General features: G+C 40.2%; 2 protein-coding genes across 4 annotated transcripts in view; both read left to right on the top strand.

Moving 5' to 3' along the window:
* The window catches only part of LOC141381148 (uncharacterized), a 587,543-nt gene that overhangs the window by 326,346 nt on the left and 243,853 nt on the right, over positions 1 to 17,344 (top strand). The gene's annotated exons all lie outside the window — the stretch shown is intronic.
* pdgfab (platelet-derived growth factor alpha polypeptide b) overlaps positions 1 to 17,344 on the top strand; it is a 45,674-nt gene that overhangs the window by 26,616 nt on the left and 1,714 nt on the right. For 2 of the 3 annotated variants that reach the window (XM_073943598.1, NM_001076757.1), the window contains 2 exon segments: positions 13,768 to 13,897; positions 14,326 to 14,453. In XM_073943598.1, coding sequence (XP_073799699.1) covers positions 13,768 to 13,897; positions 14,326 to 14,408 — 213 coding nt within the window. In that variant the 3' untranslated portion in view covers positions 14,409 to 14,453. 3 annotated transcript variants of the gene reach the window in all.

The raw sequence follows: 17,344 nt of genomic DNA, 5'->3' as shown, positions 1-17,344 counted from the left end.
TGTTGGATTTTGGCCACTTTCCAACACAACTTAAAATCAACCAAATATCATCATCTAATGATCAGCTTGACGTTGTGTAGACGTGATCAAATATGACGTCTAGCAGATGACGGATTTTGGTTGCCATACCTGACGAATAAATATCAGCATTTATATTTCAATATGGCGTTGGTTTAAGATGTTGGCTCGACGTTGGATTTTGGTCACTTTCCAACACTACCTAAAATCACCAAAATATCAACATCATTTCACGTCATTATTGGACATCGAAAAATCCTTAGACACTGGCGACCTAAATCTAACCTAACATTAACATCTTACGGTGTTGTGTGTCTGCTGGGATGGTGTGTTGATATTTACAGTATGTAGTTTTAAATAGGTGTAAAGAAACCACGGAAGGCAAGTTTGTTTTATTTTTTATTCATTTGTCCATCTTCCGCCATCTTCTGAATGGTCATTCAGTTGACTTGTATAGGGGTTTTCAATTTTTCCGCATAAAATGAATACAGATGTTAGTCTTGTATGGATTTTTTTTCCAGTGTAGATCACAAGGATGGGCTGAGAATATATGATGTGTGTTTCTTTCCAGCTGTGGTGGTATATATATTTGAGCAAGTGCTCTTAAGAGTATGTATTTACCCTTCTCTCACTTTTTCCTTCTCATCCTGAAAAAGGAGCAGGTCTGCACAAGCTACTGCTGTTCAGAGCCGTGATATAAAAAAGACAGACTGTAAATAGGCCTTGCTGCACAGGGTGTGTGTGTGTGTGTGTGTGTGTGTGTGTGCGCGCTTGGCCACATTTCTGCTGTACTTTGGTTCATTGCAGAGATAAGCTGGTTTCAAAGTAGACACTGCTGGGTGTGGGACATAACACCAGATAATGAGACTAGCAACACTTACTGGAGTTTGTCCGCCTGTCTGTCTGTCTGTCTGTCTGTCTGTCTGTCTGTCTGTCTCTCTCTCGATTTGTCTTCCTTTCCATAAATCTGGCTGTCTGTCATCCCAATGTTTGTCTGTCTGTCTGTCTGTCTGTCTGTCTGTCCGTCCATCTGTTTATTTGTCTCTCAATCTGTCTGTTCATTTGTCTGTCTGCCCACCTGTCTGACTGTCCGTATGTCTGTTAATCTGTCTATGAGTCTGTCTGTCTGTTTGTCCACCTGTCTGTCTCAGTGTTCTTATGTCTGTTCATCCATTCATCTTTCCGTCTGTCTGTCCATCCATCTGTCTATTTGTCTGTCAATCTGTCTGTCTGTTTGTTTGTCTGTCTCTTTGTTCACCTGTCTGTCTGACTGTCCGTATATCTGTTTGTTTATCGATCTGTCTAATTGTCTGCACATCTGTCTGACTGTCTGTTCATGCATCCGTCTGTCTTTGTCAATCCGTCTGCCTGTTCAACCTTCTCTGTTCATTCGTCTGTTCGTCCATCTATCTGTCTGTCTGTCTCACTAGCTGTATGTCTGTTTTTCTGTTGAGCTATTTGTCTGTCTATCTGTCTGATTGTCCGTTCACCCAATCATCCATCCATCTGTCTGCCTGTCCATCCTTCTCTGTCTATTAATCTGTCCGTTTCTCCAGCCATCTATCTATCTGTCTGTCTGTCTGTTCATTCATCTGTCCATCCATCTATCTATTTGTCTGTCTGTCTCACTGCCCGTATGTCTGTTTGTCCAATGATCTGTCTATTTGTCTGTCCATCTGTCTAACTCTCCATACATGCATCCATCTGTCTTTCTGTCTGTGCCTGTTCAACTTTCTCTCTGTTCATTCGTCTGTCCTTCCATCTGTCTGTCTGTCTCACTGCCTGTATGTCTGTTTGTCTGTTGAGCTATTTGTCTGTCTATCTGTCTTGTTCGTTCGCCCATCCATCTGTCTGTTTGTCTACCTGCCCATCCTTCTGTCTGTCCGTCTGCCTGTCCATCCTTCTCTCTGTCTATTCATCTGTCCGTTTCTCCATCCATTTGTCTATCTGTCTGCCTGTTCATCCTTCTGTCTGTCCGTTCGTCCATTCGTCTATCTTTCCGTCTGTTCATTCATCCCTGCATCCATCTATCTGTCTGTTTGTCTGCCTGTCTGTCTCACTGCCCATGTCTGTTTGTCCAATGATCCGTCTATTTGTCTGTCTAACTGTCCATTCATCCATCCATCTGTCTGTTCAGCTACCTGTCCATCCTTCTGTCTGCCTGGCTGTCCATCCTCCTGTCCATCCTTGTCTCTGTCCATTCATCTGTCCATTTCTCCATCCGTCTGTCTATCTGTCCATACTCCTTTGTCCTTTAATCTGTCCATTCGTCCATCCATTTGTCTGTTTTTTCGTCTGCCTGTCCAACCATCTGTCCGTCCATTTGTCAGTCTAAATGTCCGCTCATCCATCCATCTATTCCTCTACTTGTCAGCCCTTCTGTCTGTTAATTCATCTGACCATTCGTCAATCCATCCGACTGTCTTATTGCCTGCCTGTCTTTTCATTTGCTGTCTGACTGTAAGTTCGTCCATACGTCTGTTCCTCTACCTGTCCATTCGTCTGTTGGTCTGTCTTTTCATCTGTCCGTCTACCTGTCCATGCTTCTGTTTGTCCATTTGTTCATCTGTCTGTCTGCTTGTCTGCCTGCCTGTCTATCCTTCTGTCTGTCCATTCGTCTGTCTGTTTGTCTGTCTATTTGTTTACCTGTCCATTCTTCTGTCTGTCCGTTTGTTCGTCTGTCTGTCTGACTGTCCACCTGCCTGTCTATCCTTCTGTCTGTCCATTCATCTGTCCGTCTATTTGTCTACCTGTCCATTCTTCTGTCTGTCCGTTTGTTCGTCTGTCTGTCTGACAGTCCACCTGCCTGTCCATCCTTTTGTCTGTCCATTCATCTGTCCGTCTGTCTGACTGACCGTTTGTCAATCCATTTGTTCATTTCTGTCTGCTTTTCTGTCAGTCTGTCCGACTTCGTTTGTCTGATTGTTCATCTTTCCATTCATCTGTCTTGTTTGCCTGCCTATTACCCTTATTTTCCGCAGACGAGCGGGCGCTGCCATTTGAATCTTTTTGGCTCGAGACTTCCGGTCTCATTCACTTCCATTAATTTTTTTGACGTTAAAAACTGCTCGTTACACTGCTTGATGTTGCTATTTGATATTTTTTATTATATTATTCTACTTGGTCTCTACTTAGTCATGCAAACTTTTGTTTGTAGAGCAAGTAGTTTGACCATTTTCTGCCATTTATTATTCCTAGTCATTTCTCCCTTAGGCGACTGAATCGGAAGTTCTAAGACAATCGCGAAAACAGGCGCACTTCCGCATTTTAGAATAAGGTCAATATAGCCGACCGTCTATCCATTCGTCCGCCCATCTGTCTGACTGTCTTATTGTCCATCTGTCTGTCCGTTTATCTTCATGTCCATCCTTTTGCCTGTCTGTGTGTCTGCCTGCCCATCCTTCTGTCTGTCTATCTGTATTTTTCTTTCTCTACCTTCACACGTACAGCCTGATCTTCTCTCTTGCAATTCGTTTTATCTTTCCTATAAGTTCTCTGGCATTAGCCCATCCCTCTCTCTTTTCCACAGCAGTGATTGAGCTGTTACGTAAAGTGTAGATGGAGTTGATGGCTGCTCTTTCTTTATTATTATTATTACCAGCACAGCATATTCCTCAGGGTTCTCTTCACTACTTAAAGTAGCTTTAAGGCAAGTCTTTTCACTCAACAGCCGATCCTGTCATGCTAGTACAGCTCCTGTCTGCCTGTGCTGAGACTCAAATCTCCAGATCTGTTGGCTCAGATTGTGTTTCAGCAACCAATGCCAAATCAGCAGAAAAATTTAACACCAATGTTGCTGCTTTAGGTCAAATAAGTAAAGAAGTGAACATTATCAGCATGTGTACAACCCATGCCTATGCACATAATCCTGTAAATAAAAGTTATTTTAGCTCTTTTAACTAAAACGTTTAAAATATTTCAGACATATTCCATATTGTATATTAGTTTTCGCCCTGTTCATTACATATTCGTTCTGTACAGTCTGTTTCACCTCATTTCACCTCCTCTCTCTCTATCTTGCTATAGTCCTGGTGTACAGTGCTAATGGTTTTCCCAGAACTGCTGTGCAGCAGTTTGTATCTATTAGCTTTACTAACACTCTCTCTCTCTCACACACACACACACATGCAAACATCATCACACAGTACTACAACAACAGGTGCTGCGGTGGAGAACCGGGGGAGGGAATAAACCTCATTTTACACTGAGGAGACTCACGTCAGAGCTTCAGTGTGAGAAAAAGGCCACATTTAAACATCTGTGAGCACAACACATAGCTGACGAGGACATACTGATATTTGACTGGCATCATTTCAGTTGGACTAAAGCAAAGGGGTATCAAGTCCTGGAGGACCAGTAGATTTGTAGCTCCAACCAAAGCACTTCAATAGAGGTTTCAGTTGAATCTGAAGGATTTGATTGGTGCAGAGGTGTTAAGTAAGGGATAATGTACATCCAGCTGGTTGTTATAAATGACAATGACAATCAGCAACCAGTGGAGCACTGTTGTATAAGGTTTAAGGGCTTTATGTTCAGGATAACGTACATCCAGGAGGTTGTTATCACAGAATAAAGCCTGACAAGCTTATTGGCAACCTGATGCTAACCGGAGTGCTGTTGTACACAACCAAAAGGCTTTATTCTGCAAAAACAGCCATCTTTGATGCATTTTATCCCACTTTTTACTCAGCTAGTCGGCACAAAACATAAAACTTAGACACAAAATATTGTTCTGAGCTGCAGTAGTCTTTAATTAAACGCACAGCTGATGGAGCATTCACTAACTTGTGCATTATTCAGTCACAAGATAGCGCCAAACATTGAAAAATACAAAGCTGACAGAAACGAAACCAGCTGATGGAGTATACACTAACCTGTGCATTATTCAGTCACAAGATAGCGCCAAACAGTCAAAAACGCTATTATTCATTCACAAGATGAAACCAGCTGATGGAGTATACACTAACCTGTGCATGATTCAGTCACAAGATAGCGCCAAACAGTCAAAAACGCTATTATTCATTCACAAGATGAAACCAGCTGATGGAGTATACACTAACCTGTGCATGATTCAGTCACAAGATAGCGCCAAACAGTCAAAAACGCTATTATTCATTCACAAGATGTAAAACTTTTAAAACAGTCCAAAACAACTGCTACTAATGTGAATGTAAGTATATAGATGAGAATGTAGGCCTATTTACTGACGATTCAGGTGGTTTGAAGTTCCTGGATGATCCTGTGTTATTTAGTGGTTGTTATCTTGGAATAACATACACATTGACTAATCAAAATCAGGTATTCCAGACAGTGTGTGACAATTTGCAATAACCACCAGCTGGTTGTACATTATCCCTCTTATTACATGGTTACTTGTCACAAAACCAAACAATTAGACACAAAACATTGATCTGAACTGTAACAATTTACTGGATAATTAAACATAAAGCCTCCAGAAAGGGATAGTTTACCCAAAAATGAAAATTACCTTTTCATTTATTCTCCCTCATGTGGTTTCATACCTTTGAAAAGCCAAAATAAATTGTCTTGAAAAATTATGGTTGATGGTTCATAGTTTTAGAACTGATATAACTAACGCATGCCGTACACCAACACTGAGGAGAAGAGACTATTGTCTTTATTATAAGTCTTTATTTTTGTTTTGTGACAAAAATAACGCCAGCTTTTCCTCAGCATCAACAATGAACAAGGCGGCGGTGGTTTCATTGAAGTAGAAATATCTAGATAGACAGCTGAGATCGTGTGAGCGCTGTTTATTTTATTTGCATCTCGGGTTAATCTGGCTGCTAAAGTTTCTAAATCCAGTACACCGCTGTTCTTTCCTAATGAAGAGACTAAGTGAGGATATTCCTGATCTGGAATGTTTGCGAGCGAGTGTAAGAATACAGCATGTGATGTGGTTCAAAAGGCAAGTGTTTATGTGTTTGGATGAGCTGGATTTGGAGTCCTCCTTTAGAGGTCGGTATGAAGGGAAATCATACATGGTTTATATTGGCACTGGAAGCATGAGGTGTGTTGCGAGTGTTGATTTTGGGTGTTTAAGAGGCTCAAATGGCCCAGGTTAGTGAGGATACGGGCCCCTTCTCTGACGCAAGCACTGGGGAAACGCAAATAGTGCTAAATCGAATGAGCGTGGTATTAATACAGAAACCGAAAATATTTCAATTGACCCTGTTGTTTTGGAATGGAAAAGCTGATGGAGTTGTCAAAGACTGCACAACATACAGTAGCTTTATGTTCAAATATATTGTAATACACTCAAATTAAATATTTTAAGTATGCAAACTATTGTTTACAGCAGAGATGCCCAAACTAGGGCTTGTGGGCCGAAGTTGGCTCTTGGTAACCTTTAATTTGGCCCACCATCCCATCTTAGCAGCTTTACTAGTGTATTTGGCATTGATCTCCATTGCGTTAAAAAAGTAATTAGGTTTTTTGTTCTAATTAGTTCATTATAAAATGTAAAAAAATTCTATTGCATTATTTAATATGGTTAAGTCTATTTATGTATTTATTATTAAATTCCACACTGATGTTTAACCTACAGTAGCATTTCTGAACAACTCCCCATCCACACTATACCACTGAAAACGCACATCACGTGACCACACACACTCTGCTGCAGCATATGCGGAGGTCTGAATTCCAGGCAGTCAGCGGGTGCTTCGAGCACACCTCCCCAGGTGGACAGGGGAGCGCAGGTCGGACAGCTCATCAAGGATAAACCACTGGATCTAACCTCACTATAGATGTTAAACAGTGATATTTAATTAATCTTGTCTTTATCTAACGACTCTGGTGTTTTGAATGTTTCACTTTGTTCTCAGGTAACGTGTTTATGCTGAGCGCAAAGATAAGTTAATATATTAATTTATGTAAACACGTACACTGATTCTTCACATTTAACTTATTGCTTGTCTTTATTTGCTATATTTTATAAACTTATAGTATGTTATACTTTTATAATGGCCATTATTGATTATTAAAATTGATAGTCAGCAAAAGAGACAGGGTGTGTTTCATATTTTTTGAAGAAAATAAAAAAGGCAGTTATGTTATAGGCTCTGTAGTGTTATTTATATATATATATATATATATATATATATATATATATATATATATATATATATATATATATATATATATATATATATATATATATATGCATACAGTGAAGATGACTCCTATAAATATGGAGCTACATGACGCCTTAAAATTTTTAGTGTCTGTTAAGTTAATATCAAAATGAAAATAGGCAGTTCCTTATATCACGTTTTAATTTCATTGTTAAGAGAGTGAAACAGCATAGCCAGGGTGATGTGAATGACGTTATAACACTGTTCCCTTTGAAAATTTACATGACATGTTCTTGGATTTTGTTTTCTGTGTCAAACTTGCAAATCCTAAACTTAGAAGGAAAGTATGCAAGACTGAACTTTGTGCACTTAATATTGAGAAAAAGCTCAGATCAGATCTGTTTTCAGATGTCTTCATTTCCCCCCATCCACACTGACATGGCGCAGCAGCGGTTTAAAATGAAAACAGCCTCTCCAACATTTTAAAAATGCTCCATTTTCAGGGTTCGGAAACTTCGAGGTAGTGTGGATGGAAAGCGTAATCATAGCAAAACTTATGCGTTTTAAAACTAAAATGTATTAGTGTAAACGGGGCCTAAATAGTTTTATTATACCACCACAAGAAAAAAACACCTAAAAATGCAGCATCATGGTCAATAGGAGATGTCCAGATGTTCTAAATACACCTTTGTTTGTTTGTTAATACACGCCCTCTAGTGGCAAAACCTATATACTCACAAGCACTTATTAACACAGGCATTTATGTTTTTATAGCGAGCTGGTTCAGTGTTGACACAAATTAAGTAGTGTAAAATGCGGTTACCTAATTTGCAGTGTTGGGCAAGCTACTTGAAAAATGTAGTGAGCTAAGCTATTAGCTACTCTACTTAAAATGTAACTACACTAAAAGCTAGCCCCTGGGAAATGTAGTTACATTGTAAGTTACATGGCAAAAGTAGCTTAGCAACATCAGCTATTTTTTCAATTTTCATTTTTAAATTGAAGCAACTTAAATCCAACTCAATCAAACCTTAGTGGTCAATATAAATGCCAATAAAACATACGAGGCAGAATAGTTTAGTTCAGTTATTTACTGTAAATAATATGCTGTACTAAACAGAAACACATTATAGTATATAACAGCTAAAACAAAAAATCCAATAAAACCAGGTGTTACACATTTAATATATATATATATTAAAGTATATAAGTTATTGCATAGTAACATGTACCTCTCGAGGTATGGTCACGAGGAATCCTGCTTCAGAAATATTTCCTCTCCCTCAGTCATCTTTCTATCAAGCAAGTTTCATGTTGTCGAACACTGTAAAAAAGGAAGAAGAAATCGTCACTCTCGCCATCATATAGATTTACTTTCATTGGCTAGACACCGGCCACACAGCTCCGGCAATGTTGGTGCTGTCACTTTTTGATCTGCGATCAGTAAATGGAGCTTGTATGGATGCCACTGCGCTACTTAACTAATAAAATAGCTTCACTACTGAAAAGCTATTTGATTGAGAAAGTAGCGATGCTACCGCAACGCTACTGAAAAATGTAGTTAAGCTAATAGCGTCACTACTTGTAGCAACTCTACTGCCCAACACTGCTAATTTGTGTGCACATCATGATTTTTCCAAGTACGATGTGATCCTGGATTAACATATATGTTGATCCTGGATTGTCATTTTTGTTCGAAAATGTAATCCCTGCACCTAAACCCAACCATACCTGTAAATTACTCCCAAAATCAGAGGGGAAGAACAGTTGGATAACAATCATATAGAAGTGCATGAACCTGACCGTAAGCCTAAACTTAACATAAACGGTAAACACATCCCTTAATTCTGATTGGCTGATTGGAATGTTGTTCCAGGATCAACATACTGTAGATGTTAATCCAGGAACATGTCCTACTTGGTGAAATCAGGTTTGCATCATTTGTGCAGTGCACATAAAGCATGTGCAGTATGTACGTACTCTTTTGGTGTTGAAATTTGCATCCTGTTCACTTTACTGTACTTGCATTGGCAAATCAAGTATACTTTAGACCTTAGGTTAAAATGCATGATGCTATATAGTCGAAAAACTCATGTGATTTTTTTTTCCTCCTCTCAATCTGCTCTCCTTCATTCTTTGTTTGTTTGCCTTTCCTCAAATGTGGTGGGCTGTAATTGCTATCATATCTGCAATTCTGTGTTCTTTCCATCTTTTCACTCTTCGCTTTTCTGACAGTGTTTAGGGACGTTTTTAAAGGGCTGTGACAGGAAGTGTGCAGATTAGATCACCTTTTTCTCCTTATCTTAGTGATTGTCTGAGTGCCAGTGTGTGTGCCTTACAGCAAAGATTTCGCCTGTACTCTTTCGGTAACTCTAGACATGCAGGTCACGAGATAAAAGTTTTTTTTTTCTTTTCCCTCCTCCCAGAACCCCTTGTTCCTGTTCAGGCCTCTTTTTGTCACTCGCTCAATGAGAGCGCTTGCTCCCCACACCCCTCTTTCTCTTCGGGTCGCCCCACCAGTCGTCCGACTGCCATCTCAGTTTCGCTTTTCAGCCACAGCGTTTTGTCGTCAGATTTACCCGCTGACAGATGTGCAACAAAACAGCCTGTCCTCTGGCTACATGTCCGTTTCCTATTGTTCCCATGCTAATTACCCATGATGCACCTTTGCCGATGCCCGTTCTTTCTCTCGCCCTTTCTTTATCAACTTTTCTTGCAGGGAAATCCCAATGCCAATTATCCGAACCCCGGACAATAGTCCTCACAGAGCGCAGGGCGAGTCAGAGGGGGTTGGGGTTGCTGGAGCCGGGGCTGGATCAGATGTCACACCATTAGTGCACTGCGCTGGGATTTCGCAGGGCTTTCATTGCAGCGTAAAGCACAGTAGCTTATAAATAGAGCTTGGAAGGGGCTCCTGAGAAACTTAGGTCTTTTTATAAAGCCTGTTCGAGTATGTGGGCGAGTGCATGTGTGAAGTTCAGACCTGGTGGAGCTGGACTTGAGAGCGAGATGCAGAGGCAATGATAGATTGAATTTGAATGGAAATATTGAGGCGGGAGCAGGAAAGGATGGTGTGGGGAGTCCTTTTTTTCTTATTATGACCCTTTCCTGAACCCCTTACCCAACCCCCTGACTGGTTCTCAAGCCCCTCGGAGTCTGTCTCAGCCTTCATCCTCAGTCGCAGAACATTCTTGCACGCCACTGGCTGTTTTAGACTTGGCTCTGTAAATATAACCGAGCACAAGAATGTCCAAGAGGAGGGAGAGGTGGGCAGTGGACAGAGAGAAAGTGGTATAAACCAGCAACCGGGATAGACGGAGTGACAGAAACCAGCCTGTCTCACTGTCTCTCACCTACCTTAACTTTGGAGTTTCTCTATAGGTTCTGCAGGAGTTTCCAAGTGTTGCATCATTTGTTCCATAATGTTAAACCAATTGCCCTCGCATGGTAGACTGAGTTTTTATTTGCACTCTGTGAGTCATTTGTTGAACTTACTGATTTGGTTTGACGCCAGAAGAATACACACAAGTGCATACTTGAATGCATATCCAACCATTTGCAAATGTACAGTCCTGTTTTGAACAATCAATGGGTATGCATACATACATTCTCTTCAAAATGTAACTGAAAATGTGCCAAACGTTAGCACTTCTTATATACAACATCTATGCTATTCACGCACAACATGTTTTCACATTGAGTTGTTACTTGGAATGGGGAAAAATGTAGAGTCTCAAGATGCAGAAATGGTCCAATCCTACACAAAACAACATTGAATATATACTGTCAAGCATTTAGCAAAACAGTGTGGACGAATAAAGTCCTAAGCTTTAAAATTAGCACAACAAAAGCCACGATTCGACCCCTGTGTAAGGCCGTGTGGTTATTTTGAGTTTAGTGTGATGCAGTGGGGCGTTAACAGTGGAACATGTAACTGTTTTGGGCTGATTGCCCAGGAATTGTTCGACAAATTTTTCCACTGTTGCCTATGACTGATTAGTAGTGAAAGCTGAGCTATGACCGAGCATGAAGAAACTCAAGAAACGTAAGAATCTACCGCATAATTTGAACATCATTAATAGTTTTATGGCAAAAGTATGCAGTATTGTTAATGCTAATTATTGCTAATGATGTGCAGAATTGAACATGCTGTATAGTATGCTAGTGTAAGCTGAGCTATAACTAAGCATGTAGTTACCTAAAAGTGTGCGAATCTACCGTGTAATTCGAACATCGTTAATATCTTTATGGCAAGAGTATGCAGTATTGTTAATGCTAAGTGCTAATTATGCTAAGTGCAGAATTGGAGATCCTGTATGCTAGTGTAAGCTGAGCTATGATTGAGCATGTAGAAATCCTAGAAACATAAGAATCTACCGCATAACTTGAAAAATGCTAATAACTTTATGGCAAGAGAATGCAATATTGTTGATGTTAATTATTGCTAATGATATGCAGAATTGAACATTCTGTATGCTAGTGTAAGCTGAGCTGTAACTGAGCATGTAGTACCTTAAAAACAAGAACTTTACACATAACTTGAAAATTGTCAATAACTTTATGGCAAAAGTATGCAGTATTGCTAATTGCTAAATAATGCTAATGTCATGCAGAACTGGACATTCTGTATGGTAGTGTAAGCCATACCTGTCAACATTGCGATGTGTTGCAGACTTTCTCTCCGCTTCAAATCGCGTGTATAGAATCTATTTGGGAAACAGCATCTGTTTATCACTATGGAGCACGTCAGCTGACAGTCATGCACCATTATATGACTGTTTAGAGGACTGTATAAGATAGGCGACGGCATCTGTAATCAAAAGGAACGGGAATCGCGCCGTTTTTAATATTTATTTAAAAGTGTTTTCATGTTTTCATTCCTAAACAAAGCGGAAGCACATAACAGACTCACGTTTAAGAGCAAGGGGCGAACCCTGGTGGTTCGGCGGTATGGGTTGCGTTTAGGGAGGCTCGGCTGTTCAGAGAAAGACTGAAAATACGGGAGAAATACGAGAAAATACCTGTATGGGATGATAGCAAGATAGAACAGTAAAATATGGGAGAATCCTGGGCAAAACGGGAGGGTTGACGGGTATGATGTAAACTGAGCTATAACTGAGCATTGTAATACCTTAAAAACTTAAGAATCTTCTGCAAAATTTGAAAATTGCTGATAACTTTATGGGTGAGGCAGTGGTGCAGTAGGTAGTGCTGTCGCCTCACAGCAAGAAGGTCACTGGTTCGAACCTCGGCTCAGTTGGCGTTTCTGTGTGGAGTTTGCATGTTCTCCCTGCCTTCGCGTGGGTTTCCTCCGGGTGCTACGGTTTCCCCCACAGTCCAAAGACATGCGGTACAGGTGAATTGGGTAGGCTAAATTGTCCGTAGTGTGTGTGTGTGTGTGTGTGTGTGTGTGTGTGGATGTTTCTCAGAGATGGAGTGCAGCTGGAAGGGCATCTGCTGCGTAAAAACTTGCTGGATAAGTTGACGGTTCATTCTGCTGTGGCGAGCCCGGATTAATAAAGGGACTAAGCCGACAAGAATATGAATAAATGAATGATAACTTTATGGCAAAAGTATACTGTATTGGTAATGCTAGTTATAGCTAATGATGTACAGAGTTGGATGTCCTGTACGCTAGTGTAAGCTGATCTATAACTGAGCATGTAGTAACCTAAAAATACTATAAGCTACAGCATAAATTGAAAAACTTTATAGCAAAAATATACAATATTGTTAATGCTAATCGCTAATTAATGCTAATGATTGTACGCTAGTGTAAGCTGAGCTATGACTGAGCATGTAGTAGCCTAAAAATGTAAGAATCTACCGCATAATTTGAAAATCGTTAATAAATTTATGGCAAGAGTATACAGTATTGCTAATGCTAATTGCTAATTAATGCTAATGTCATGTAGAACTGGACATTCGCTACACTATTGTAAGCTGAGCTATAAATGAGCATGTAGTGAATTAAAAAAGAATACCGCATAATTTGAAAATCGTTAATAACTTTATGACAAGAGTATAAAGTATTGTTATTGCTAATTAATGCTGATGTCATCTAGAACTGAACATTCTGTTTGCGAGTGTAAGCTGAGCTTTAACTGAGCATTGTAATACCTTAAAAAAACATAAGAATCTTCTGCGTAATTTGAAAATTGTTAATAAATTTGTGATGAAAGTATGCAGTACTGCTAATTGCTAATTAATGCTAATGACATGCAGAATAGGATGTCCTGTATGCTAGTGTAAGCTGGGCTATAACTGAGCATGTAGTACCTTAAAAACAAAAGAATTTACAGCATAATTTGAAAATTGTTTAACTTTATGGCAAGAGTAAGCAGTATTGTTATTGCTAATTGCTAATAATGCTAATTAAGTGCTGAATTGGACATCCTGTATACTAGTGTAAGCTGAGCTATGACTGAGCATGTAGAAATCCTACAAACATAAGAATCTATCGCAATTTACCAAAAAATGTACAAATCTAACGCATCATTTAAAATTAGTTAATAACTGTATGGCAAAGGTATTGCTAATGCTAATTAATGCTAATGACATGCATAATTGGTCATGCTGTAATCTACATCATCAAATATGAGTGAAATACACTTCATTTCTCACCCAACCTGGTCTTTCTCTGTTCTTCCAGGTGGCGAAGGTAGAGTTTGCGTCGCGTAAGAAAGCGAAATTGAAGGAGGTGCTGGTCCGGTTAGAGGATCACCTGGAATGCATATGCACGTCCCAGCATCACGTGATAGAGCACGTGGAGGCAGACACAGGTATGTATGCGACGTATGCTTAATGTTTGGCCTGATCTGTGGTGATTATTCGGATTGTGCGGTCACCACAATCAAACACACCTGTTGGTCAGCCTGCTATTGCCAAACGTCAGTGCTTGTGCAAGCTTGTGTTTGACTGTGCTGGCCGATGATGCAATCGAATGGATAAGAAAAAAAAAACGCAGGTGTGCGAATGCTGAAACATGTAGAAGTGTGTCTGAGAGTTCAGGTTCAACAGGTTTCTGCTCTTGTGTGCCGAGATAAAAGGGTTGGACGGCTCAAATATTTATGAAGTGCAATTACAGTCTGTTTTACACCTCCCCGAGGCCATAAATTCCTTCTTTCTTTATTTCTTTTCCTGCTTTCCTTTTAATCTGCTCAACAAAACTCTGCCCATCATCTGCTTGCAACCAAACTTGTGTTTCCAGGCCCACGCACAGTTAAAAACCGTAAAAAACGGAAACACAGAAAGAAAGCAGTGGCCGCACTGATCAACAAGGATATTCAATAAAAGGCAAACATTTCCTAGCAGTCAGCGGACCAAAATATCCTGCAGGTAGGACAGACCTGCTGCCAGTTCTAAACCAATCATCGGCATGAACCAATCAGGAGAGAGGGAAGGTGCCCAATCAGAGTCACATGACACTAAAAACCAGAGATGTGTGCACTGTGCTGTGCTTTTGCTTTGCTGCATGCGTCACGGGTTTGTGTGTTTGTTCATCAAATCAGTTTGTGTTCACCATGTCTATAATTTAGCTCTGATTCAAAACCAAGTTAGGTGCCTTGCTGTCTGTTGTCTACTTGGGTAGATAGCTCTTTCTTTGCTGCCATCCAATCCTTGATGCACTCCAAAAAAGTGGCTGAAAAGATGGCTCTCGGTCTGCTTGGTTGGAGTGCATTAAGGCCCAAATGGCAGACTAACAGAGGGATGCTCGCACAAGAGATCATTTTAATCTAACCAAACATGCCAACTATGAGCATACTCTTAGAATTATCTTACAGGGCAGGGGGCACCAATCTCGGTCCAGGAGGGCCAGTGTCCCTACAGGGTTTAGCTCCAACTTGCCTCAACACGCCTGCCTGGGTGTTTCAAGTATACCTAAGCTGCGTCCCAAATGGCACACTATACACTATGCACTCATGCACTATGTACTTATGCACTTACACACTCAACAGGATAGTATATGTATGTAGTGTTGTCCCAAATGGCACACTAATGTTTTTTTACTAATCGGAAATTCAAACCGTTTCCCTGATGACGTTTGACGGTTGCCAAATCAGTGAAATAAACGACCGATTTATTAAATGATACCTGCCGTGAGTATTGCCGCATTCACCATCGGGAGGCGCTATAATCACTCTCGTAGGAGAATTTTGCTTTAATCATCCAAAATAAATAGGTATTCAACATGTGCGTCCGATCGCTCCGCCCCTTCCGCTACGTGAGCAAACCTGCGGTCGTTGAGTGCATGAAGTGTCCATCATTACACACTTAATTTTAGCGGTTGAATAAGCGCATCATCCGGGTAATTAAAATGCACTTATTATTTTTAGAGTTTTAAGTGTGAACACACTACTTGCACTATTTATACTACAAAATGGCGTAGAATAGTGCATAAGTATGCAATTTGGGACGCAGCTCTAGTAATACCTTAATTAGCTTGGTCAGGTGTTTGATTAGGGTTGGAGCTAAAATCTGCAGGACACCGGACCTTCAGGAACAAGTTTGGTGATCCCTATTATAGGGGCTTTTGCATGGGTTATAGGAACTCAGTGATATACATTAGCAAAAAGAAAATTCCAGCCAGAACTAATTGTCCTGGTTGCTATCTTATAGTACAGATCTCCGTGGGAGTAATTTTGTAGTCCTGCTCCCGCAAGGTTTTATTTCGCACCTGACTGCTCCTGTCATATGTTAAGACTTTGTTCACCCGCTGCACATCCCTCCCTGTTTTCTACCCGACCCGACCGTTCCTGCTAAATTGAAGTAAATTTAGGTTAGGTTCGTGTTAAAATTGGGTACTGCGCATCTTCACTTTGCTCTCCCATGTTGGTAAAGCCCGCTTTAAAAACATGTGCAGAAAGCACTGGTCATGCATTCACCATGTGTAACAGTCATGAGCACTGGCGGTACCGGTGCTTAATAAGAATGAGGAAATCACAGTTAAACTGTTCCAAAATAACGTTGGGACTTGAGAGTGCTATATTGTTAGCCTGCCCACTCCCGTTCAAATTACAAATTTATTTGGAGATGCAGACTTCTACTTTATAGTCACAACTCAGGTTCCTCTTACTACCTACAGTAAATGCACCTTTGTCTGGGCTAGACATTACTCTGAAGCAAGCGCTAATTTAAATGGAGAGTTCACCCAAAACTGCACCAAACCAGTTTGAGTATCTTATCAAAAGAAGATGTACTGAAGTATCTAACCACTGGCATGTATTGAATTGTATTTGTTTTCCCCACTATGGATGTCAATGGTTTCTAAAAAAAAAAATACCTTATTTTTTATTTAAAGTAACACCCTCAGAAAAATGACCATTCTTATGTGCTGCTTGATATCACTTCACCTGGTTCAGTAGCAGAGTTTCTTGTCTATTACTCCAGAATAAGAGTATAAATACTAGTTGGCTGAGAAAATAGTTATTTATTATTTTCACGTTTTTGTACCCAATGTACTCGTTTTGAACAAAATGCTAATAGTCAAATCTGATTCAATTTATTATGCTAAGCTAAGCTAAAAGTGACCCGGCCAGAACAAGAAATTGGCTGAATGGATTCAAAAATGGTCCATGTCAACTGTTTAACTCTAGCAGACTTGTAAATTGGGCATTTTTGGTGGTGTGTTCATTTAAAAAAAGTGTTTGGGTGTACTCACATTAGGTACAGTTGCCTTGAATCATGCTGAAGCGCGATTGTCCCCACTTCCCTTCTCTCCTGACGGCCTGCACTCACACAGCATCTTCCCAACCTGAGCACGCTTGCGTCATCAATGATGCAACTGTTCAGTTTAACAGGAAGAGAAGAGCTCAGTACAGTGGAGATTGCTTTAGTAATATTGTTTTAGTTGTTTGGGATGCAATGACACTCAGTCAAATATTTTCCACAACTTTTTTACACTCATAAATTATCAAAAATGTCCTCGTGCTGCAGGCATTAGAAGGTTTGCTGAAGGTCGCAGCTGACATGCAGGAGGGGGGTTCGTATCTTTAATAAACTAACAATTTGAGTTTATTAAAAGTAAGAATGATTACTAAATCCATATGAAACAGTCCATAAAAAGTGACATCTTGTTTCATTTTTGGGCTTTGCACTCACATTACAAGCGTTCTGATTCGGAGCACTCACACTTGTAAAATGAGCCAGAAAATACACCTGGGCATGGTTCAGTCTAGTGCAGGCGTGACCAACCCTCCTCCTGGAGATCGATCTTCCTGCAGATTTCA

This window comes from Danio rerio, chromosome 3, assembly GCF_049306965.1.
Source record: "Danio rerio strain Tuebingen ecotype United States chromosome 3, GRCz12tu, whole genome shotgun sequence".
Classification (NCBI taxonomy): Eukaryota; Metazoa; Chordata; class Actinopteri; order Cypriniformes; family Danionidae; genus Danio; species Danio rerio.
Note: the sequence above shows the minus strand (reverse complement) of the source record. Positions and strands in the feature narration are given on the sequence as shown.